This window comes from Carassius gibelio, chromosome A7 (assembly GCF_023724105.1).
Source record: "Carassius gibelio isolate Cgi1373 ecotype wild population from Czech Republic chromosome A7, carGib1.2-hapl.c, whole genome shotgun sequence".
Classification (NCBI taxonomy): Eukaryota; Metazoa; Chordata; class Actinopteri; order Cypriniformes; family Cyprinidae; genus Carassius; species Carassius gibelio.
In genome coordinates this window covers 30296318-30322142 of record NC_068377.1, presented here as the reverse complement: position 1 = coordinate 30322142, position 25825 = coordinate 30296318, and the positions used below count along the sequence as shown (strand labels likewise).

The following is a 25825-nucleotide window of genomic DNA, read 5'->3' as shown; positions in this document are numbered from 1 at the left end:
TGTTACATGATTTTTTAAAAATCATTGGTGCTCAAGAAACATGAATCATTATCATCAATATTGAAAACAATTATTCAAATTATATTTCATAACATTATACACATCTTCACTTTTGGTCATTGAAATGCATCCTTGCTCAAGTATTGAAAAGCAACAATGAAATTTAATTTCTTAAATTCAAAATCTGAAATATGTGTGTGTATAGACGTTTTTTCAGTTTTCATTTAAAAATGAGTAAAAAGAAAAGAGTATAAAATAATAGAAAAAGACCACTTAAAAGAGTGCAAGACAATAGGAGCCAATGGGAAGTCCCCACCATGATAGAGAAACAAACATTTTTTGTCTTTGAAAACATCTTTTGTGTAAGAGCACCATGTGTGTCCGTGTGGGTGGGTTAGTTGTGGTATTGTGAGTGTAAGTTTGGCAAAAGAAAAGTAAAACAAATGGCGCATAATTCATGGTGGAACTTAGTGGCATTGGCACAAATGCACAAGTTAAAAAATAAATGATCACACTATGAGTCATGATTCAAAAAAAGGCACTTTAATTGTTAAAAATGACACCTCGAACTTATGTTTTAAGGACACTGTAAAATGATTCAATAAAGGGAGAGTGCGAGAGATATCTGTACATTCTTACCAAGATAGAGATGCAACTTTGGTAAACAGTGCATAGCATCTTTTTTCTAAATGGAAAACAGTCCCACAGATTGGTGGTCAGAGAATTTAACAATCACAAAGAAAATAACAAACTCTCTGTGGAAAAGGAAATACAATAGCCCGTTTGTTTTTAACTAACAGTTCACGCTGCTCATTGGATTTCACTGTTCTGCCCCGCTCAAGTTTTTCACAGCAGTCCCGTAAAGCCTCCGAAAAGTATGCAAACCATCACGTCCATGGTTTAGAAACCAGTCAAGCATTTAATTCAAAAACAAACACACTCTTATGTACGCACCTAACGTACATTTGTCTTCTGAGTTCACGCTGTGGTTCTTTGTGGTTCAGAGGGCAAGTCCTGCTGTAATTCATCTAGAGCCGCTGGAATTCAGCCATATTTCTCTTTCCTGGCCACCCCTCACTCCACTATGACCCCTGTGTTGAACTGATAGCTACATATTTCAACTTGTATACACACGTGCACACTCACACAAGACCCTGGGCGGGCTGGAGCAGATTGACTGGGATAATGAGCTCGCTTAGTGCGAAATCGGTAGGATTATCTAGACTCCTTTGGGGAAAGTTCACCCAAAAATGAAAGTTCTACCATTTACTCGCCCTCATTTCAAACCTGTTTGACTTACTAGCTTTTCTTTTGCACTGGACTCCCGGAGCCCAGTGTTGCTTTGGAACCCATTGAATTTCAATGCCAACACACAAACATTTTAAAAAATAGTTCCTTTTTTGTTCCACAGAAGAAAGTCGTACAGGTTTGGAACGTCATGACAAAATGTTTTTGCTAAGCAGAGCAAGTCTCACTGGGCTGCGAAATGATGGGTGATAAGCACTGATGAGGTCATATCTAACTTCAACACTGATCTAAAACATACTTTGAACCTCACTAAACATGATTAAACTTAGTGTTTAGATTGAGTGTGGTCTCCGATCAGTGCATAACGACAACCCAAAGCACTCACACATACAGACCCGGTTTCACAGACAGGGCTTGGGTTAAACCAGGGTTAGGCCATTATTCAATTAGGACATTTAAGTAGTTTTTAGAAATATGCCTTAGATAAAAACATTACTGTGCATCTTGAGATAAAACAATGAATCTGACATATTTTAAGATCAGTCAGTGCAACTTATTTTCAGTTAAAACAGCCCAGACATGCATTTTAGGTTTAAGCCTCGTCTATGAGACCGGAGGTTTCAAAGTCTAGTGCTTTCTTACATCATATTCCCTTAAAACATAAAAAAAGCACCCTGTATAGAGAGATTTTGCCATTGCGGCATGTTATACCAGTTGAGAGAAGTGCACTTGCGCCAAAAGCATTAACCTGCTGAAGAATAATTAGTTTTGGATTGATTCAACATCCAAATTTCCTAATCCAGACTAACTGCAGATAAGAGTCAGACAGAATTAAGTTTTGTAATGTGTGGTATAACTAATATTATGAACATAGTTAAATGCCACAAAGAGTCTTGGCTCGTTCGCTCTCGCTGTATGATGTGATTTAAGGCACTGTCTTGGCAGGGGCCTCACTGACTTTATCAGTAAAAACTGGGGCAGAGTCCAGAGAGAAGAAAACATGCTCGGGGTTTACAATGAATCCCAAGCGAGTGTTTGTTCTCACTCTCAGAAACACCACTGTGACAGCACTCAATCATTTACGGTGAAAAAAAAAAATCACCCTCACCCACTCCTACTTCGAACACTTTTCCCTCACAAAAAAACATTTCATTTGGAGAATGCCACCACATTACATTTACAGCGTGAGGCGCATTTTGTGGCATTTTCATGGGAGAACATTACAACGCTTCTACATTCATTTCCAAACCTAATGATTTTGAATTAAATACAATCTTATATACACAGGTTGAACCAAACAACCACATAGAGAAAGAGATGGATGTACAACTAAGAAGAGGCACTTGTCAGGCCACTTGGAGAGTGGTTTTGGATGTGTGTACAGCACACTACAAAAAGGAAGCATTATATGGCAGAGACATTTCAACAAACCATGTAGCGTAGTGTTTATTTAAGCTTTCATATGTCTGGCACCACGTGAGCTGGGAAGCATGTGTCTCAGTGTGTCCCTCCCTGACAGTACTTCCTCCTGCACCCCAGACTAGACAGCAGAGGGAGACTTGTAAAAATGATATGTATCTCAGACTAAACGTGTATATATATGCGTGTTGTATCTTATCGCTGTTTTGTATGCGTTGAAGCCATAAATGCTCAAGAAAGTGAGTGCTCTTAAATGCGATCTATGCAACAAGCTGAATTCCTCTTTGTTTATGTGTGCGTGTGAACTTTTTTTTTAGGTCCTTTTCTTGTCCGGGCATGTTGCTCCGCGGGTCCGACAGGACGGGGAGAATTCCACAGTCCTGCACACTGCCAGGATGCTCCTTTGAGGCTGGCAGAGCTGCATACTTCCCCTCTCATCTTTCATTCCTCCACATTCCCGCTGTCATCATTCTCTTCTCATATCTCGGTTTTTAAAACTGTTTTAGATCCGCTGTTCACAAAGTATTCCCCTCCAGCGGGTTCACACGTTAAACCCTATACACGATTGGCACTGATTCACTGTATGTGAGTTTTTGTCTCTCCTCTTCTTCTTTTTTTGCTACCGTTTCAAAGGTTCACATCTTAGATGTGATCTGTAGAAATATACATACATTCCTCTGTCTTTAAAAGAAATAACCTTGTCTGAAATGTCTCTCATTCACACATCCTTCACATATTTGAAGTCTTAAGGAAAGGGAAGTTGAACGATGAAGTCTTTTCTCTTTGGGTCACGGCCCCAAAACTATCCACCCAATGGGATAAGTCCTGGTTTAGCTCCTCTGGTATGTTCTTACAGGTCCAGACGGAAAGCTCCAAAATAGCTAGAAGAGTCCTCACCATGCACCATTGTTGGAGATGAGACGGACACAAAGACCTCGTCGCCTGCTTGCAGCTCAAACAGGCCGCCTTGGTACACTGAGTGAAGGGCGTATTCTGCGTCCGGAGCCCAACATTTGGTCCCCACTCCCTTCAGCAGCTGAATCGGCCTCAGGTAGGAGGTTTTCTTATAGATGCACTGAACCAGCTGGTGGCTCACGCTGTTTTGATCACCCTCGCTGGGAGAGGGGTAGCGGAAGTACACCTGGGAGTACAGGTAGTAGCGGCCACCCTGGGGTACGCGAAGGCGTCCATTAGCCAGTGTCATGTTGTGAAGATGGGCGCCGAAGCTCTGGTTGGCCCAGGAACGTACAGGGTGGCGGCAGGACTGGTGCAGGTCTGGTTGAGGGGTGAAGTATTGAGCACCAACTGAGAAAAAGAGAGAAGGCGGACTTTAGGGTAGCATGAAACGCCATTCAGAAATCCAGTTTACTTCTGTAAAGTATGTATTTTTGAGGGAAACATTTTGATATTCAATGCAACCAGTGTTGTTATTGTTAACCAAAGCTAAATCTAAAAATAGATTTCAATTAACTGTCATTAACTGAAATAAAGCAGAAATAAAATTGGGAGGAAAGTTAGAAATGTTGCCTTTGCAACTAACTGAAATGACAAGGTTAAGCTGAAATACTGAAATGGAAAAAAAAAGAATAAAATAGCAAGCACATAACAAAATTACTTAAAATGAGGCAAAAATTTCGATCTTATAAAGCTGAACATATAAAAATAAAAGCCAGTTCAAAATATTAATGAATTATAATATGTAGATGCTAAAAGAAAAATGTAGAATGGGACTGTCATTCATCGGCAAGTGATTAGATTGTTAATTGACGAATTGCAAACGTTAATTATGGCCAGTAACGATAAGCTGATAATTTTCATGTTATGGCTGATAACCGATAAATTACTGATATTAAAATGAAATAATATTTTGTGCAAAAGAATTTTAAAAAGCAATAAAATCTAACATAATTTTAAATGGTACAGGTGAATTTAGGTATCACATACATCACAAAAATACAGTATAATTTATATGAATTTAGAGATTTGCTAAAAATTACATTAAACAGTGTTATAAAATTATTAGTGTTTTAAAGATTACTTTTAAGTGAGCATTAAATGATGTCAAAGGTAATCTGAATGTGAAAAGACAAATAATTCATGACAAAAAAAAAAATTGTTCCAAGACAAGGAGCAGGTGCCAGTTAAGGAAAGGCACATAATTCACGAGAAATGAAAGATTGGTGGATTGTCTTAGGAGTACAGGAGAGACCAGAACAGGAAGGTATGGCTGCACAGGAGAGGAAGTCACAGAGTGAAAAATCGAAGAACAGAGAGAGAAAGAGGAGGAAGGGAGGTGTAGATCACATGGAGGAGCGGGCGGCATGTTCCTCAAACACAATGAGCACACATTCCTCAAAGAAGATCAATAACACACTAGACCTGCTCTTAGATTTACTGCTTCAAAAAGTTTTAAAAGGGCTGTTCTTCTGACAAAAGTTGATAAAGCGATACACACATGAAGTACAGATGTGTATAAGCCCAAGTTAATATAGATGTTCTCATGGATTAAACAGTTTCGGCTTTTTGAAGTTAACGGCACGTGCAACTTTCATATTGTGTGTATGTGATCCATCATCAAGCACTGTGCAGACAGGTTTGTGAATAATGTGTGCATGTGTAAAAAACTAAAAACACTCCCTTGTAGTTTAGCTGACAGACTTGTGACTTGTGCTCCAGAAACAAAGCTGGTTTGACTTGGTTTCATTTCCTTCTGGGATGCGTGACTGAATAAATCTCTTTTTTGTTTTCTGGCACGCACGCAGTAAACAGGACTTTGATCCGAGAAACTATAATCGAACTTCAAAGGAGCAGACAAGATTTTGGGTATTTAGTGATATTACTTTACAGTTGCTAATTAACTAATTTTTTTTTTCTTTGCATCTGTCTACCAGGCATTTTTGACACCGGGATCTCATGGATGGATCCATGGATGGATGGGTCATGAACAGTCAATGGAGGGTACAAAAAGCATGTGCATGTACGGTACTAGTAACAGTGCTGCATGAAATACACTATATGACTTTTAAAATCTGTTCAAAATATAATATAATACCACATACATTATAATACTAATACAAATAGTAAAATACTGTAGTACACAGATAATAAAAGAACACTGAACACAAGACAAATCCAGGGCAGGACTTTCATAAATCAGGAAGTGATTGGATTGTAAAAGATGAGTGTTAAACAAAATACGTTTTTTTCAAAGAGCTTAAGACTGATCTTAATGATTAAAAATAAGCTTTAACATTATATGCTCAAGTTAAATTATTTCTACAGACTAATTTTAATTTACATTTATTATGTTATTTTTATATTATTTTATTAATAATAGAGTTTTTCATTTTACTTATTTAATTTTAGAAGAATATTTATTAATTATTAATAATTATTATTATTTATATTTTTGCTAAATTGATCAGTGTTGTTGAATCTAAAATGTAAAAATAAAGAACAGATGGGTATGTCCAAAGTTTTGTCTGGGACTGTACACACACACACACACACACACGCACACACACAGAAGCTCACCTGGTATGCTGCTAAGAGTCAGGTGGGCTGACGGTCGCTGTGTCACTGTGGTCATGAACTTTGACCCTGATGTATTATATGAATGAGGTATGGCTCTTGCTTCTGAGAAAGGGACAGACAGTAGACAGTCAGACAGCACATTCAGACAGATCATAAAATATTTACTGGTGTTGCGCAAGACATTTTAACCCGTTATCAGAACCGCACTGTGTTTTGGTACAGTCTATTTGAGTCATTGTTCCTGGTGTCTCTAGCATTGTGCTGTTTGCTGTCATTGTGACTATGGTGATCACAGGGAAATGACTGATCGTACACTCACCGTGGAAAGCCTGTTTGGAGATGATACTATCTGTAACCTGTGGCAAAAACACGAAAAAGCTCCCATTAGTACAGTGACATATGATGATTCTTCAAATTCTAGATTGTTAACAGGAATGTAGGACTGGATGATTCAGTTTTATGTCTTTGTTCCTTTTCGGTTTTTGTTTTGTTTCTTGTCTCACAGGCAGATGACTAAAGTTAAAACTCACCTCAAGTTACAAAACAGCAATATAAGTTAAGTCCATTTGATTACAGAAACATTTCTTTTATTTTCAGCCTTTGAAGACGGCGGTTTTTAAGGACAGAAATGATGGTTTTGTGTTGAGCTGGAACAGCTAAGAATAGTTTTTAAGGTCACCTTTCTCAAGGGTAGTTTTTCAGAAGTCTGTGACGGCCCTATTTCAATCAGTCAAACCCCAGTATCCAGACCACTAGTCCCACCGGCTGGGTCTTGAACTAAAAACTGATTAGCGGCTGGTTTCCATCGCCTCGGGCCAGCCTCAGCTCTGGGATTAAGTGTGTTCCAAACACCGTCTGATTTACACAAATGATCCTAATTGACTCTGATGATTTGATAAAAATGGGACTGGATCACTGCATTAATACTATTTAGCAAAAAAATACCATGCTAACACAGAATTTCATCAGGAAAGCAGCGCAAAAATATATTCCATATGATCCAAAAAGTTAAAAAAATAACTACTCAGTTACAAGCCAAAGTTGAACCCAACTCCTTCTGGTTTTGACCTCTCCTCACACTTTCCTTCCACTCTCTTTAATGCGTATTGGATAAATGCCTCTTAAATACCATAGTTATGAGAAATATAAAATTTGCCATGTACGTTTTACAATATATTTTAGTCTATAAAATGTATGATGTTTTGCCTTTCAGTGTTTCACAGTACATTCAGTGGCGGCTCCAGACAATTTTGATTGGGGGGGCAATGGGGGGGTCCTGGTCTTTTCAAGGGGGGTCTCATGAAAACCAACAAAAAATACAGTGGACATGGCTAATAACTGCATATTTCTGCTACTAAACAACAAAAACACCTTTGCAATGTAAACAAATGACAGGCTACATTTGTTATTCATATCCTTCATACTGCACTTTCATGTCAGGTATATTATGCATTTTTGTTGACATTGATATTTTTACATTTATTTCCAGATAGATATTATTGAGTTTACAGGCTAAAGTGGTCTTGCTGTTGTAAACACTGTTGCTTTTGTAGAAAAAAAAAAAATATTTGCATCACATTTAAAATATAATTATATTTTAATTCATTTCTGAATTGTTTTTATTTTTATAATGATAATTCAGAGAATGAGAAAATCTGAATAAGCCTTACCAGTGTTGTGATAATTATTTTTACGTGTTAAAAATAAATAAGTACTGTAATATAATAAAAGTTTATTCAAATAACATAAAAAAGACCAGACCCCTCGATGCCTGTGAAACTTTTCTCCCTCAAACAGCACGCCAGTGTTACTTCTACACTACAGGCTACACACAGCAATATAAACAACGTATCTGCATGTTCTCACATCACATCGTTCTTGTAAAATAATAATAAGTAAATAAACACCAAAATCACTTCGCTGAGAATGAAACACCACTTACCAGCTGCCACGATGTTGAAAATATCCTCTAGCAATTAAAAAATGCGCGTGCAGCATGAGGAATCTTCCCGGTTGGATGAGGTCGTAGTCAGGTGAATGGTCATCATGTTGGTCATTTTATTTACGGCTAAATTATTATTAATAAATTGTACTAGTATTATGATTGGAAGGTGGGCAGGCGTTCACAAAAGTTTATGTTATTACAAAAAAAAAATTGAGGAAATTTTGCTTTGACAAAAGGGCACTTAAGGGGCAAAGGAGCAGGTGCTCAAGTGAACCGGTTCTTTCGGACAATTCGATCAAATAAACCAGCTGAAAAAAAAATGGTTCACCGGTTCTTTTGCGCTCGATGTAATGCCGTCATTGGCGATGATATCCCTTCATTCAAGCCTTTGGTTTACCCGCGCTTATAACATTAGCAAAGAATCAGTTCAGAATCAATCACCAAAAGAATCAGTTCGGTTCAGATGCGCTCTGTGTCAGTCTGCTTCGCGCTGAATCACGCATGCGCAGTTATCATCAGCTCATCGGTTCTCGAATCGGACGCGTCCGACAGAAACGGTTCTCGGTTCAGTGTATGAATAAATGTCGAAATAATTATTATTTATTATTGTTCTGTGTAGTTTGAAGAGAAACATTTTTGGATCTTTATCCCGAATATATATATTTTTTAATCAGGAAGAGGCTGGGGGGTCAAATGGGGGGTCAAGGCATTTTTTGGCAGGGTCTTGAGACCCCCCAAGACCCCCCCTGGCGCCGCCGGTGAGTACATTATGTTGTGTATTAATGTCTGCGTTAAAATATAAACAGCATTTTGAAGCAAACACTGTAATTGTAGCTTTCCGGCATGACTGTGTTTTTTCTTCTTCTTAAGGAATAACAGTTTATTCCCTTCTCTCTCTGTCTGTCCCCAGCTCCCCGGTCCCTCTCTGTCTGGCATCATCCAAGAGCGAGTGTGTGATGGAGTCTCTGTTGTTCTTGGCGCTCTCTCTCTCTCTCTCTCTCTCTCTCTCCATTCATCAGACAGCCGAGCGCCTGCAGCCTTTATATCATGACATAATCTCACCCAGGCCACAGCAGAGATGGATTTGACTTTTTCACCATAATTTCTGGTAAATGATCCTGAAATCAGTTCCACATCTCACATATGGATCAGATAAAGGGCCATTTTACAAGCATGTTCTTGTACACGCAGCATGTCATACAAGAAAGACAGAAGGAAAAAGAGGACAAGACGGATAGACCGAAATCTTTTCAGTTGTCTTTATAAATATTTTCATTTTCCTGCTATGCTGCTTTATTTTATTTACTCTGCTATGTAATGTTCTACTTTTCTGGATGGATGGATGGATGGACGGACGGATAGCTAGGATGTTGCTATGATGATGTACTGTAAGATGGTTACTAGGGTGTTTGGGGTGGTTACTAGGACGAAAAGAGAGACCGATAGCTCCTGATGGAATCCAGTTGTGCTTTCTGTTATAACTGATGTTATAAAGGATCCTGACTTTCAAAAAAATGTGACCCCCAAAATTTATTTAAAAATATCTTTCAAAATTTTAAAACTCCTTTCTGGACAAATGTTCTGTAAGGACTGTAAGAATCATTTAAGAATCTAAAACTCCCGTAGGACTTTTGGTTTATCCAGTCAGATCTTATGGGATTCTTAGTTGATCCCAATAGGATCCATTTGGATTGGTTCCCATTTATGACAGAAATTACAATTACACTCTTAAAAATAAAGGTGCTTCAAAAGGTTCTTCAAGCGATGCCATAGAAGAACCATTTAGTCATCTCTTTTTATAATCTGAAGAACCTTCCTTCACCACAAATAACCTTTTGTGAAACAGAAAGGTTCTTCAGATGAACTGCTATGGCATCGTGAAACAACTTTATTTTTAAGAGTGAAGAATCCATCACACAGACTTTGTTTTTTTTATCTACGGACTGAGTGAGGTCTAGTTGAAGTGACTGCGCAATCTGTTTTCTGGAAAACAAAACATAGTTCAGAAAGTGGAGGCCAGAGAACAGACCCATTCAAAGACCTCAACAATAACAATAAACACACCCAACATTAAACCTTTGGCCCCCTGCACTCATGCGCCAGAAAAGACGAACGACCAAAGAAGATTTCTCCTTCATTCAAAGAGCAGGAAGCTGGTGAATGCATGCACACAGTCATTAGCGTCCTCTCCAGCAAAGCTTAGTCAGGCGGCAATCCAGTACTTTAAAACAGCTGTAATTGCCAGAGTTTGCTCCGCGGCTGAGATTCTGAAGCACAGCATGTTCTCTTCCTCCAGGAGGATTATTAATATATAACTGTTGCTTTCCTTGGGGCATATAGCACGGCAAACAATAAATCTCAGAGCGCTAGACTTTGCTCAGTGTTACTCAGGTAAATGGCTAATAACCCACAGCATACACACACTATATTTTACTGTACGCACACACTGCTGGATAAAATCAGTGCATGCCTGTTATGGGCCTTTGAATGAATGGGGTGTGTGTGTATGCTTACAAGTTGTTTCCTGCCATTCTTGGCTGCTGTCTGAGGTCGACCCCATTCCTCTATACCCCAGCCCCCTTCACCAGAGCCCTCCACGTTCCACTACAGAGCACAACAGTCTGATCTTAAGCATTATGAGAATTCATCTCTCTTTGTATCTCTTTCTCTCCCCCTCTGTAAAAGTCTTCATCTATTAACCTGGGACAGCTACTTCAGCTGTGCGTAAGTTACAACTTAGTTTAGCTTAGCTGTAGCGGAAATGAATGCTACATTACAACCAAAAAAATTTGATCATTGGACTGTTACACTTAAATCAAATGTTAGCCTTTGTATGAACTAAATATTTATGAAACCTTTTGACCAGGAGGATGTAATTCAGTTGGTCTGCCAGTAATATGACCGACTGATTGGATTACATCAGTGAGAGCATACTTTTTGTGACATATATATATTGTTCTATAGTTGGGGGTCAGTACAAGTTTTTTTTAAATGTTCTTTGAAAGAAGACATCTCATATGCTTAAGATTTATTTGATCAAAAATACAGTAAAAAATGAAATACTGTGAAATATTATTACAATATATAATACATATATTGTTTTAATATATTTTAAAAAGTAATATATTCCTGTGATGCAAAGCTGAATTTTTTAGCAGGCATTACAATTGTCACACAGTACTCCATAAATCATTCTAATATGCTGATTTGGTACACAAAAGTAAAACATTTCTTATTATTATCAAGGCTGAAAATGGTTGTGCATGCTTAATATTTTTGTGGAAACGGTGATAGTTTTATTTCAGAATTTTTGATTACACAGAATATTCAAAATTTTTAAATACCGTTTTTGCTTTTTATTTAATTTAGTGCACCCTTGTTGAATGAAATTATTAATAAAAAAGACATTTATCTTGAATATATAAATAAGACATTTATCTTGGTATACCGTTCCTAAATAAATAAATATATAGGTATATAATAATTATTTATAGCATACATTTTTCACGATTTATGTATCACATTTCTATGAAAATTGTGTTAAAAACAATTGAAGACAACTTTTTGGATGAATACAGTCAGATGTCAGTTTATGAGACTACACACTACTAATGGTGCATCCCATTTATAAACAAATTACAATGTGAACTTTATGTCCATATTTAGCTTCAGGCTGGATACGAAGATCTGAGATGACCAAACACCTGTAAAGAGAAGATGCCAACCCTTCTGAGGACCTCAGATGACGACAACCCTGAACCAACATACAAAACTACAAAATTTTGCTACACATTAAAAACAGCAGACATGATTAGTTATGTTTGTGCCGGTGTCTTCCTCCTCTTTCTCTAGTCAGGGCTCTCTGCTACAGTGACACTTAATGGGATTTTAAAGATGTGGAGAATGGACTTGAAGACTTCCGAGGCTTTAAACCCAACTTAATCTCTCTTTCTTTCTCTCTCTCTCTCTCTTTTTTTAGTTTTTTAGACGGAAGGTCACTGTGGAGCACTCGCTGAAATTCGACTCTTAAGTAATACCAGCTTTCAGAGCTCAGCACATTTTTGGCAGGAGGCGAGCCATCGTGTAACTCCACGCAGCGCAACATGAGAACACCAACTGGACAGCCCTTTATTACTTTATTAACGTTTTTCTCTTTTTCTTTCTTTTTCCCCTTTTTCACCGTTGCAAATCTCATGTTTGCTTGTTATCAAATCTAATCCACATCCCCAAGCTAGTAGTTTCCCATAGATTTCTGAAACAAACAATACATTCATCCAGAGAAACCGCATGTTGTAAAACCGACCACACCATCGAAAACATGATTACAATCCTTGAGCTATGATCATGCTGAAGATAAAGGTTAGAGGGCACACAGTGATGGCCTTTGTGTTTGTTCTAAGGTTGGCGGAATTCCCCGAGTATGATCACTGCTTTCATCGTAAATCTGTTTCAGACGCAGACGGTGATGCAACGCTGCGGATATGAGCCTGAAGCCGAGATGCTTCCTTATCTAATGAGTTATTAGGAGAATCCGAGACAAGCGGAGAATGGGGACAAAACGTCCCATTTAGCTTTGCAGGAAACTGAGGAGGGATTTAGGGATATTGAGAGGACTCAAGTGGCTGCTGCGGAGTGTATAGGTTAAGCATATAATATTCTTTGGAATGCTGATATTATTTCTAGACTGGATCGTATCCATTCTGGCCAAGATGTTGTAGTGTTTTTGACCAGGTTAGGGGGCATACAGTGTTACACCAAAGCTCAGGGAGCAACGATGGCCAGCGGTTTGCATATACTGCACTTCTGTATGCTGTTTGTGTGCTGAGTCCGGCTAAAGTCGAGAATCTGGAGGACATCTGAATTTGCTTTCTGCTTTTTTTTGAGCCCTCCATAATAACTACCAGGTGTTCTGGCATTCTCTGGATTCTGAAGCCTTCACTTCAGAAACATGCATTTCCTTCATCTCTCTTCACTCGCTCATTCACGGCCTTTGCCGCGAACACTCCTTTCGTTCCTCCTTGTCCTCTTATTCTTTCTCTGTGTGCTTTACCTCTGTGCTGACATGAAGCTGGAAAAGAGCCTGAAGCCTCAGCATGTGCTTGTTTGGCCCGTTTCTTTCTCTGCGTGAAAATATCTTCCTCCTTTATCTCAATCTGAATCTCACCCTCTTATTCGTATTGACGCGTGAACATGCAAGCAAATACATGCACGTATACGTTATGTTTTCTCTCTTTACATGTGTTGAAATTCATGTACTGGTCTAACCCTCATGTTCTCTTTTTATTTGGCAAAACTCCATTATTTGTTTACTTTTTCCACTGACCGATCCTCTAACATGAACAGGGAATTCTTTAATGCACCATAATTGCATCTCTAAGAAGTGGCGCATGTGTTTTTAATTATGAGGCAAATGCCTCTGTCTCTGAGTGCCAATAAATTGTTTGCAGCCTCATTCAATTAGAAGTGAAAGATTTGACGGTACGCACGGGCTGTTGCACATAGTGGCAGGAGGGAGGACGGGGTAGACATGCTCCGTAAATCTGATAACATATATTCCCAGAGCTGAGGGACTTGGGTAAACAAAGAAGTGGCACGGAAAATTACTAAAGAAAAATGGCAGAAGTTTGTGACACTTCCACCATAATGAAAAGCAAAGTCAAAATGAACCCTATTTACTTTCTAATGTTTCCTGGTTTATTGTTAATGATTCATTGGTGCAGGTTGTTCCAAACAAAGAATGTCTTTCTCCTCTGAAACAACCTTTTCTTTTCAGCTGATGTCACTTAGGACATCTAAGCTATTGGATAAAGTTAACCAATAGCTATTTATTCAGTCTGACACTGGATGATAAAATCAAACAGGGACACACAGGACGCACAATATATTGGTACCATAACAGTAATCTTCTGATGTTAAAGTGCCCCTATTATACAGTTTTGAATATTGCCTTTCATGCTTAACGTATAATACTAGTGTTAAAATGTTTGAAAAACATTTTTATAAAGAAATTCATATTTTTATTTACCAAGGATGCATGGTGAAAAATACTTTTACATGGATATAGTTTATATTTTAAATTAATGCTGTTGTTTTCTATTCATCAATGATCCCTGAAAAAAATAAAAAATAAATAATAATAATAATAATATATAAATATAAATATTTCAGTTTCCACTAGCGTCCACATATTTCAGTATCCACTAAAATATAAAGCAGCAAAAACGTGTTTTAAATTTTAATGATAATAATAATAATGAATGTTTCCTGAGCAACAATTCAGCATCAAATAAATGCAGCATTGCTGAACATAAGAGCTCTATCAAAAACATAAAAAAATTGTACCGATCTCAAACATTTCAACGGTATTGTGTTTAATGTAAATATGTGTTTGACTTTACTACTGGATGCTCTGTAAGTCTAATCACACCTTTAGAACAAGACTTGCTCAAAACCAAGCCCCAGGCTTTCAAACATGTCAGTTTTATTAATGTAACCACCACTGGAAGGCTGTGAGGGGAAAAAGCTAAATGCTGAAGGGATAACCAGCCACGCAAGGGGAAAACCAAGCCATTTCCTTCAAATCTGAGCTCTGACTGCTAGGCTGGTTCATGATCGGGACAAGGGGCTGACTCACCCTCTACAACGGTGCATATACAAGCATAAATGCCTGACAAACTCTCCCATGACTCAACCACCCATTTGTTCTTCCCTAAGGAGATTGTAATCACTTGCCGGGACACATTTATGGTAATAGCATGTTGCTTCATGCTGTGAGGAGCTTCACTTAATACTGTTGTCTACAATTGTGCCCAATGCAATGTAAAGGCAGATTATGTTTTTAATAGCTGTTATTAAGACACAACCTGCCTCAACAGAAATCCCAACAAATGAAGGCAGAATGTTGTGCAACAAGTATAATCAAACAGAGACGTGAACTCACCTTGGAAATATAGGCTTTGATACCCTCAGCCAGCTTGATGCAAGGTTCTCCAAACAATTGGGCCAGGTCTTCGGGAATGTCCCGGTCTTTATCCAGGGCGTTGAGCAAGCCCAAGCACCGCAGCTCTTCTGTAACCCCCTGATTTTTAACCTGCCAATAGGAAACAAGTTTTAAAACAAGCCCAATTCAGATGCAATTGGAATCAGTACATTAAAATTAGGTTTGAATAAAATGTCACCCCAAGGAACAATGAAAACAACACTTTGGTTGTAAATTGGGAAAAAATCAACAGGGAACTGAAGGCATGCTCAATGAGGAAACAGTCTGCTCAAGGCCGGAGCATAGGCTGAAGTTCAAAATGAGGGCATGTATCCCTCTTGACCCTTTCCAGGAAAGTAGATGAGAACATCTGCAATGGGGCTTTCTATGGAAAGCCAATGGGTACAAGTTCAGCTCAAGACCTTGAGCCAGCTGGAGAGGTATGTCCTACATAATGAGGTGCTTTCAAATGACCTCGCTCTGAAACCCTTGCTCTTATTTTCTGTGATGCTCACTCTCTTTCTGTCTCTGTTCAGAAACTCGGAGTCTCTCCTAGAAATATGTCGCCAGTTAAGGATCTCTGCGTGCAATTTTGATGCCTTGAGTCACGGTCCACCAAATCTCTTAACGACTCTCCAGTTGCCAACAGAGCGTGGCAGCAGAAGGTACGTTTTGTTAATTTTCACCACGTTATGGTTATCAAAGCAATTCGGGCAGGTAATGAGGGTCCCACATATTGAGCAGGGCTGCCAACACAGGAACCGCTCAAGACTGATCTTAAACCCGTTTTGCAATTTCTTGTGTGACCACACAAACGAGGCTGGTCCTAGTCCTGGAAGGACTTACAGTATTGGGGCTAGGCTCCTTCATTTGTGTTGATCGACAACCCATTTGCGGTTTTGTCTCATGGGTAATCTTGGGCTGCCCACTGCTCCGGGTGTGTGTTCACTGTGTGTGTGTGTGTGTGTGTGTGTGTGTGTGTGTGTGTGTTCACTGCTGTGTGTGCATGCTTGGATGGGTTAAATGCAGAGCACAAATTCCGAGTATCGGACACCATACTTAGCCACACATCACTTCACTTCATATAGGGTAACAAGGTTATATTTACCACCTGAGCTATATCTGATCATCTTTTTCACCTCTGACAGGCCATGGTTTCATGCGTCATATTTTGTGCTTGCATGTACATGTTCAAAACCTTTTTAGCTGTAAACAACTACTTGCATTGTAAGTGCCTACTTCCTCGTATTTCTCTTTTAGAAATGGGTCAGTCACATGTGCCCGGGATGGAATCTAAAGTACTGTGCGGAGAAGTGTGAGCCAGAAATGTATCATTTGTCATCATGAGTTACACCCAATAAATTAAAAACTCTGGGTCAATGCTGCTACATCCTTAATACATGTTAACTCTGACAGTATTGCTATACGTAATCGTTCATAGATGGGCTGACTCACAAAAATCATGTAGCTCAAAATCCGCTAAATGAAGTAAAATCAACATAGATGGTGGTATTGAGTCATTGGTTGGGAGACTAGTGGTTCTGATCTCAGAGAGGGCAGCAGGAAATGGGGAACAATGCTTCAGTGTTAGCCCTCATTTCTGTAGCTGGGGAAAAGAAGCCACCACTGAACTTTCTGCTTCATTCCACATCCATTGCTTTTTTGGGGAAAGGATTAAATAAGAGAAACCAGGCGTGTAACTTAAATCCATGCTATGTCTCTGCATCTCACTATAACGTCTCACCCTTCCTCTCGCTTCTCTCTTTTTATGGTTACTCCTGATCCATGTGTATGTTTTTTCTAGTTCCCCCCTGCGGTCTCAAAGAAAGGAAAGCAGCCTGAAAGTTGGTCATGATCTAAATGACTGAAGCCCTGCATCTTCGGACGATCTCCCAGAGGGCTACAGGTTTGTCTAAGCAGGTCTTCAAAGGAAATTCCAGACAAATATTCAATTTGTGCATTTGGCAAAGAACCAACTCTGAGGAGATTATTCTCTTTCTTTTTCGTTCTCCAGAAGACCACACTGAAGTCAAAACCTCTCTCTCTCTCTGGCCTAGGGTCGACTAGTCTCTTTAAGCAATAAATCATGTTAAAAAGCAAACCTCCTTTTTGAGCAAAGTTTGTTTTTTATTTAGACTCGTACAAAGAAGAGTATTCAAACAAGTTCAGTAGGTGCTTTACACACAATGACGAGTTTCTCTAAAATTAGCGCATGACTACAAGTGATCCTTGATATAGGCGTGTTGACAAACAATGAGTTAAAGTTTCTGATACAGTGCATAGTCAGCATGCCATTGGTCCTCTAGTATGCACCTGTACATACACGCATTCGACTTTACAATGACCGGTGCCATTGTGTGTGGCAAAAGCCCCGGTTACCAAGGGTAACAATCCTTTTTTTTTCTTATAATCGCCTTTGTCTTGGCTTCTGTCATTGGCTCATAAATCTCTGGTAAATCGCCACTGAAGACAGGCCTTATTAAGCGTCCATTGTGATGCGTTTTTAAAGCCACCGGGTGTTCTACGAAGTCTCAGGCCATCGCCGGCACGTTCTGCTCTGTCTGTCTGAATGTTACACTTCTAGAATACTAACTATGTGCCTGTCAGTAGACCCCGGCTTCTTTTCCCCATCCAAATGGGGCCCCAACAGTCGTCGCGCTCTACTAGAATATCTAAGTACTTCTGAGAAGCAGGATTTGTTTAGTTTTTTTTCTCCACACGTAATTAATACAGAAATTAAACATGACATGGACAGATTGGCATTAACTCAAGTTACTTGACTGAATTGCACGTTTTAGCCTCCTTTTGGGGCTAATCTCATCAGAAAAGTACTTTTTATGTTAAATTTGATTATTGTCAAATAAAGGCTGATAAAATGCCCCCATGTGTCGGTGGAACATTCAGTCTGCAGAGTTTTCATTACTGCGCTAATGGCGCTAAATGAGGGAGTAGCAACGTTTGGTTGGTGTTAACCAGGGATTTGTTTGTCCTTGCAGACTCTGATAATGGGGTAAAATGGAGGTGTTTACACATCTTTTAGGACAACACTGTGAGCATCCCATCTGGTCAGTGCAACAACAGTGAGCACAGGATATTTATGTTACTGCTGGAGAATGCTCATTTGGCAACAGCTGTGTGTGAACTAGAAAGCCGGGTATATATGTGTCTTTATTGTCAACATCTCACACAATTCTATTCGTCTTTTCTTGCTTTTTCAGCTTGTCAATGTGTTGAATTGATGACTGTCCCTTCGGGGAAAAAAAGATATTTAATCCTTTAGCAAACACCACAGTGAAGTTTAATCCTTAAAAATATTTTCCTAAGGATTTCTATTCATGTACAACTGAAACTCCATCATAACCAGGGCCTGTGAAATAGGCCAGGAGATATGTCAAACCCTTCTCAGATTTATTAGAGAAGTAAGCGTCTTACGCGTTACGCAAAATTTATTGTGAGAAGTGAATCATTGCTTGGCCTAGTTTGATTTATTTAGGAACTGCAAAAATAAAAAGCTACCCTGTGCTCCCTACTCAATTTAATTGCAGGACGACAAATTCTAAACATTTCTTAAATATCTCAGTCACTTTATATTGGTAAAATGTATCTAGAGCTTTGTCCTCATTTTTGTATTTAAGGTTGAACCAGTCCGTGTAACACTGGAAACTATCCATGCCTTCTTTGGGCCTGGCAAAAATAACGTAACTTGAATCCGCAAAGAATTATCAGAGAAAAGCAGCCACAGTTAGCTATAATTATATGTTCTACATAAAAACCATGATATTAAAATGAGAACTAGAGGGAAAGACAGAAGGAAATTGAATAAGAATAAGGACAGAACAAGAAGGAGAGGGAAAAAACAGAGGGGTGAGAGAGTGAGATGTTGTGGATCTTGGCAATGGAAAATGTCACAGGAGGTTTAGCAAGGGGAGCCCGAGAGGAGACACACATTTGGTTGCAGGGTATTGCTTTACAGTGAATATCTGTTATTGTTGATGAAAGGGCTCTCCAGAACTACATGTATCAACGTGTGAGGGAAAAGAAGATTGGGGCTGGTATAAACTAAACTGTTGTCCCAAAAGCAGGCACCAGTCAGTCAGCTCAGTCCGACACCTAATCTAAATGGATTTTGTCAATCACAGTTACTTATAAATAGGTCAGCTGCAACTCTGTTTAAATCCAATGGTGACAACTTGCGTGGGAGCTTCTGCCATTACCCTCCCTGTTGTGTTTACAGTCTCACAGTGTGACCGTGAATTAACCTAGCTTTCTTTTTCCTTTCAGAGGTAGAGCATTTATTTTAAACAATCAGTCTTATCTCACCAAGTGGTATCGTTTTACAGGTTTTGCTGTTCAAAGATCACTTTTATATTGAGAGTATTCCAGCTCTGTTAGAAACTTCATATATATATATATATATATATATATATATATATATATATATATATATATATATATATATATATATATATAGTCTTCATATTTTATGTAATAACCTCAATTGTAATAACCTCAATATGGGTTCAGAGTTTTTTTTTTTTTTTATATTCAACTGAATTTACAGAATCCTACCTCAACCTTCGGTTTCTCCACTTGATTAGCTTTCAGAAATATGGCTCAGAGTATGATTAAACGCATTATTTCATCACAAAAGGCAGAGAATTATAGATATGCACTACATGTTGAGCATATTTGACTTTTTAAAAAATGATACGTATCCATTAATCTCAACATTGTGATTCTGATTTATAGAAAATTGATGTTGTATTCTATGCTGCTGTGTGTAATTCAAGCACCTGTTGTTATCCATGTATCGTGCTGAATCCAGACAAGGCAGTAAAGCATGCATATGAACTTTTGAAGACAATGTAGCAAAACAACATGACTTCCTTGTCTTTTGATTGAGTAATCGTGTTTTAGTTTGTGTGTGTGTGTGTGTGTGTGTGTGTAGTTTTGCCAAATTAATGCATGCTGTTAATAATCTGATAGTCACACTTGTATTTCTTTTTTAGAAGATTTCCCACAAGTACACATTAAAAGTGATTTGATTCTTCAAACAGTTTGATGGAATCATTGTGTTGATATTTTGTGAAAGCCTTTAACGTGTAAATCCCCAATAAACAACAAATGGTCCGATTAAATGAAAAGAAACAAAACCCCTTTTCCCATCCCAATCTCCCTACATTGCTTGCCTAATATCCTAACAGCGTTCCCTCTGTATCTTGGAATATAAACTGATGCATGACTGCTGCTGGATCTGCAACTTCGTAGATGTTTTCATCTGCTGCAAACCGTGTTTCAAAACTGCCTTGACAGCATTTTGCGGCATCATGGGCACTGGAAATAAGAGTAAACATGCTGTCTATGAAGTGCACTGTGTTTTGAACGCGCCGTCTCCCCGAACGCGCCTGTGATGGCCAAAAATAGTGGCACGAAACTCACTGAAGTCATGGCCTGTGCGACAAGAAAAGAATCAATGCAACTTAAATGACTGTGCCTTACCTGCGATAAAGACATGTTTAAGTAGACAAAGAGTCCGGTGGTCGAAGCGATCTGCAGCACGACCACCACGATCACCACCATCGCGATCCATAACTTTGACGGCGCGTCTCGACCGTGGCTGTTCGCCGGAACCATCATGTATCTGGTGGACTCGCTGCTGACCGACCTGAAGTAATCCTGGTTGTTCTGAGTAGCCATGGCATTCCTAAGACTGAGTGGATACGCGGTTAGAGACAAACAAATAGAAATCAGCAACGGGACGTTGAATAAACTCCTTGTTGACGCAGAGCGGCCGTGGGAGGGTCGAGTCTGTCCCACACTCGCATGCGCTCACAAATAATGCTGTAGACTTGGGTTATTCGTGCGTGTGTGTGTGGTGTGTGTGTGGTGGGTTGAGTCTTAAGAGTTTCGAAAGGTAGGCTACACTTTACAACTCATGACTTCCTTAACCCTTTTCCTCATACAAGATGACCAACTGAGAACAACTGCAATAGGAATAAATGTAATAATAGATTTATACTGAACATTTAAACCGTTATTGTGTCAAAATAATAATATTGGTCATATTCTCCCAACCTATACAGAAAAGCCCAGAATGCTCTTTTTCCATGCTACAGAAACCCGTTAAACTGAGCTCGTACTTTTTTACTCCAATACGATAACAATATTTAAATGGCCCCAAGTTTTCCCAGTTGTTTATTATTTACTGTATGAGAATAAAGAAAAGGATTAAATATTTATTTACAATTTCTTCATGATAAAATATTTACAAGCTTTGTAACTATAAAAAAGTGCATATTCATTATAAAAATGCACATGGAGTTATAAGAATGTATTAATTTAATTAACATTTCCAGGTCTATAAATCACACTTTTAAAATTAGGCGGCTACTGTAGGAACCATCACAACCGTGTTGCCAAATCTTAAGAAATACGTTAAGATAAATAATTATAAGAAGTTCTTTAAAATTTTCTTATATTTCATAAATTATTTTATGTCATATTTTCTTAAAACAACTCTTTTTGTGTGTGTGTGTGTGTGAGAAGAAAATGAGTCAGATGGTCCAGCAGATTATCGTAATAACCACTGTAAACGCGCACACAATTTCCATCATGTTTTTTTTAAATGACCTGCATTATTTTTAACGAGTCAAAATGTAGCGGTCTGATCCACTTATTTTGCGCTCTCGCTGTTACTGTGTGTGTGTGTGTGTGTGTGTGTGTGTGTATGTGTGTGTGTGAGTGAGTTTCTGACAGCTGCTATAGTGCACGTGTCTCTCACACATTCTTAGGTTCTTCATTAGCATCTATAGTTCCTCGAAGAAAATGTTCTTCATATTATTAATGAACTACTTAATTATTTATGATGCTTTAAAGAAAAAAAAATACTTTTGAGAGGGGTAAATTAGAATAATAAATCTTTATTTGTAGGTTTTGTTATTAGTTATTACTTATTTCCCATTACTTGTTTTTGTTGCTTATTTAATGGTTGTTTTGTCTTATTTTAAATCATATTTGGACTCCCTTGGAAGTTTTGCTGTTGGAGCCAGCCTCCTGGTTAAGAACTCTTGGTTTAAATAAACCTAAACTGGTTTGCTGGTCTTCAAGTTTAAGATGGTCTAGACAGACCAGCTGAGAAGTGTCCAAAACCCCTCTATAGCCATAAACCATCTTAGGGTTAGGATGTTATTGTGAAGGAGGTTGAGTAAAACCATTATATTTATATAGAACTTATTTATATAGTCCTTAAAATGAATATTAGACATATCCGGATTTGAAACATGCAGATGCATGTAGATTATTAGATATTAACAAACTGAATTGCTGGTGGGCTATTTGTGTGACTGAGCAGAACAAGATAACAAATGCAGACCTGGTTTGATGACCTTTACTTACTAAACAGAGCCTTGTTTTTGTAAAGGTAAAATATCTTAAGTGGGAAAAAAAGGAAAAAGAAAAAGAAAGATGACTGTTCTGTTCTATGTACATCTGACTAAAAGAACTGAAGATGAAAGACTTTGAGTATATCTAATAAATTGCATTTATCACTTGCACTCTTCAGCTGTCTTGAGCAATCAATTTGTCTTGAGATAAACGGTCCACGATAAAACTGAAGGGACATGAAACTTCACTCCTCTCAACAGACTGTAAATATATCTGCAGTCTTTGTCTGTTTTAGCCATAAACAGCAGGAGACGAGCATCGTCTGTGAGCCGGAGCGTATGTTTGTCTATTTTAGCATCTAGTGGAGACGGCAGATGTCTGATGTCAGATGTTCAGTTGGTCGAGGCCTATGGTCAGCTGGAGAAACCAACCAGACTGATGCTCTCACCTTGTCCGCAGATCATCTCTGGTCTCTGCTGTGGAAGTGCAGTGAAAGGGGTGAGCAGTTAAATATATATATGAGACAACTCCTCATGGATGGATATCTCATGCCTGCTACTGAGGGTATTTAGTGCTGGTTGCATAATGCTTAGAGTAGTCTTAAAATTAAGTCATCTCATTTTTTGTCTTTAAGACTGGTCATAACTTTGTATAGTAAAAAGGTAGTCTGGTCTTATTTGAATTGGTCATCTCTACAGCCCCTGAGCTGTAGAGATGAGATACAAATCACAGTACATCAAGGCAACTGCAGTTTTCTGAAATGTTATATTTAAGTATGCAAACAAGACCCAGGCCCGTCGCAACAAGGCAGGCAAACCAAGCAATTGCTTGGGGCCCCGAGCTGGCCTGGGGCCCCAAGACAACGACTGGTTAAGAATAAAATGCAACGACACTGTGTGAGCGCCCCTTTGATCTTCAATACAGTAACGTGTAATGACACTGTTATCGGGATACCCCTCAAGGGGCCCCTCTCAGTAGGCTGACAGCAGCCAGCCAACCACGTGATCTCACGTGATGGACTAATATTTGTAAATATTAAGCCGGAACAGTCTATTTATATATGAATCCTGCATGTTCTGTGTGTCTCTGTTAATGAATGGAGCAGAAGCGCGACTTCCTTTATTAACACACACTGAAGCGCACGTGATGCTCGCGGTAATTTCAGCATCTGCTGTCTCACTAAATAAGGACGTGAACACATGAACAACATCTCCAGAACTGCTCTCACAGTCACTTCATGAGCATTTCTTTTACTGTCTATGGCATTTGACCGTTTGATTTGAGTAAAACTAGCGTCACATCACATACACAGAACTGTAAATGTACGTCAACCCGTCAAAATAAAAGTCCCGTTTTAGACAAGTATTTGCCAGAGATGTATTACTATTGTTCAGCAGAATGTACATAGCCTACTACTAAAAAAAAATCTAAAGTTTTTTTTTTTTTTAAGGTTTAATCACACAAAATTTCTTCCATGTTTTATTTTTAATAGTAAATCCCCATTGTTTACCAAAAAGCTAAGTTTGCTTAATTTTCAATAATTAAAATATAAATTAAATTAATGTTTTGTATTTAATGTTAAATGTGCATCTTAGAAAATGCTTTATTTAAAACCCCAAATTAATGGCACTTAAATGCACTTAATTCATCTGTCAACTTTATTGTCATTGTTCACAGTACAAGTACAGACAGAGAAACAATGGATAATAATTAAATGTTTATTTTTGATGTATGCATTGCGTTCTATGCATTTAAAAAAAATTCTAAAAAAGGAAACTTAGTTAATTTTAAGAGACCCAGGAGTCTTATTTTCTCTTGCATAATTAATATTAATAAGCAAAAACACATTTTATCCGATTACTCGATTAATCAATGGAATTTTTGGTAGAATACTCGATTACTAATAAATTTGATAGCTACATCCCTAGATGAAAGTGGCATAGCAAATAGCATGCTATACTATTCCACCGTGACCTTAATTAAACCAAGCAAATTATATACGAACAAACCCCTCTTTAAATTACTTCATAAAACGTCATTATATATAATATAAAAGTTATTTGGATTTTTCCTCTTCACTAGTCTGAAAGAAGACATGTTATGGAAGCAAAATCACCCCAAAATCTTAAAACAGAAAGTCAATGGGATTTTAAAAAAAGAAAAAGAAAAGAAAAAACAGGTCAATAAATATGGACAAAAACACCTTTGAGCCAATTTTCAGAAAATTTTCTTCTTCTTTTTTCATTTACAGATGTTTTTTTTTTCAGTTTATTTAATTCATTTATTAGTTAACTATCCCTTTAATTTTTATTATTATTATTATTTTTTTGAGTTAACTATCCCTTTAATATAGTGTGAGACATCGGATCATATTACGAACTGCAGATCACAGAGAAAAAGTCATGTTTTGCACACAATGGGCCTGCAAAGAGAACAATGTGAAAATTCTTTAAAAACCTGAAACACGTCCCTATTCTCTAGAGCAAACATGTTCAATGTATTGTACTCATTTGAATTTATTTAGTGTTTTATGCAATTCTCCATCAGCTCCTTTGATCTTATAAATACAAGGCTTGTTCGCCATCCCTGTTGACTTAAGTCGCGCCACTTCAGTGCTGCACTAGGCTTGAATGATAGGAATAGAGAATATATGAGTACATGAAGTCTATGAGGCCTGTTTAGTGTATGGAATTCCTTTACATGTGTCTGGCTCTCATTGTAGAAAATAAATCGATGTATCATAGCTTGGGGAAAAGGGTGGGAGGAGGGGGTGTTAGGAGATTTTCCAGAACCCCCATGATCCATTTGACCATATATGTGTTCGCTCTGTTGCAATCATTTCTTCCCTTCACTCTCTTCCCCACTCCCTTTTTCTGCTATCTTTTTTTTCCTTATGCACGTTTTTTTCTTTTTTCACCGTCTCTCATTTTTGGCAGTGATGGTTCCTCAGACATCAGGACAAACACTTCTCCAGATGCATATATGGGGGCTGGACTGAAAGCCACTGTGTCTTCACTGACACTGCAGCTGTGAAGTCAGTCCCCCTTGTGTATGAGAATATGCATGTGAGTGTGCGGGAGAGAGCATGTCTGGGAGACTGATAGAGCGAGACAGAGGGTCACAGAATGAGTATGTGTGATTTTGTGTGTGTATATCCCTGATTTTCAAGCTGTGGTCGCCGCCAAGAGCGGGAGTAAATGGGATGCAGGTTTTGGTTAAAGCACATTCCTGCCATGTTAGGGATCACTGCTTGGGGAGTATTAATGGGATGCCGAAAATGGGATGCAGCTCCATCATAAAACAGCTTTAAAACATCA

At 38.3% G+C, this 25825-nt stretch overlaps 1 protein-coding gene and 1 long non-coding RNA gene across 2 annotated transcripts; one reads left to right on the top strand and one right to left on the bottom strand.

Annotated features, from left to right (window-relative positions):
• Positions 1-527: 527 nt before the first annotated feature.
• Positions 528-21001, bottom strand: LOC128017159 (tumor necrosis factor ligand superfamily member 10-like). The gene is made up of 5 exons (XM_052602401.1): positions 20625-21001; positions 15087-15236; positions 6521-6557; positions 6202-6303; positions 528-3972 (listed from the first exon to the last, which is right to left on the bottom strand). Exons 1-5 carry the CDS (start codon positions 20820-20822, stop codon positions 3518-3520), a joined length of 942 nt encoding a protein of 313 aa, XP_052458361.1. The 5' UTR covers positions 20823-21001; the 3' UTR covers positions 528-3517.
• LOC128017161 (uncharacterized) lies at positions 3585-18005 on the top strand. The gene is made up of 7 exons (XR_008184373.1): positions 3585-3718; positions 5559-5644; positions 9057-9254; positions 11813-15565; positions 15662-15790; positions 16930-17031; positions 17140-18005. It is a non-coding gene; the product is annotated as an uncharacterized LOC128017161 (long non-coding RNA).
• Positions 21002-25825: the final 4824 nt, after the last annotated feature.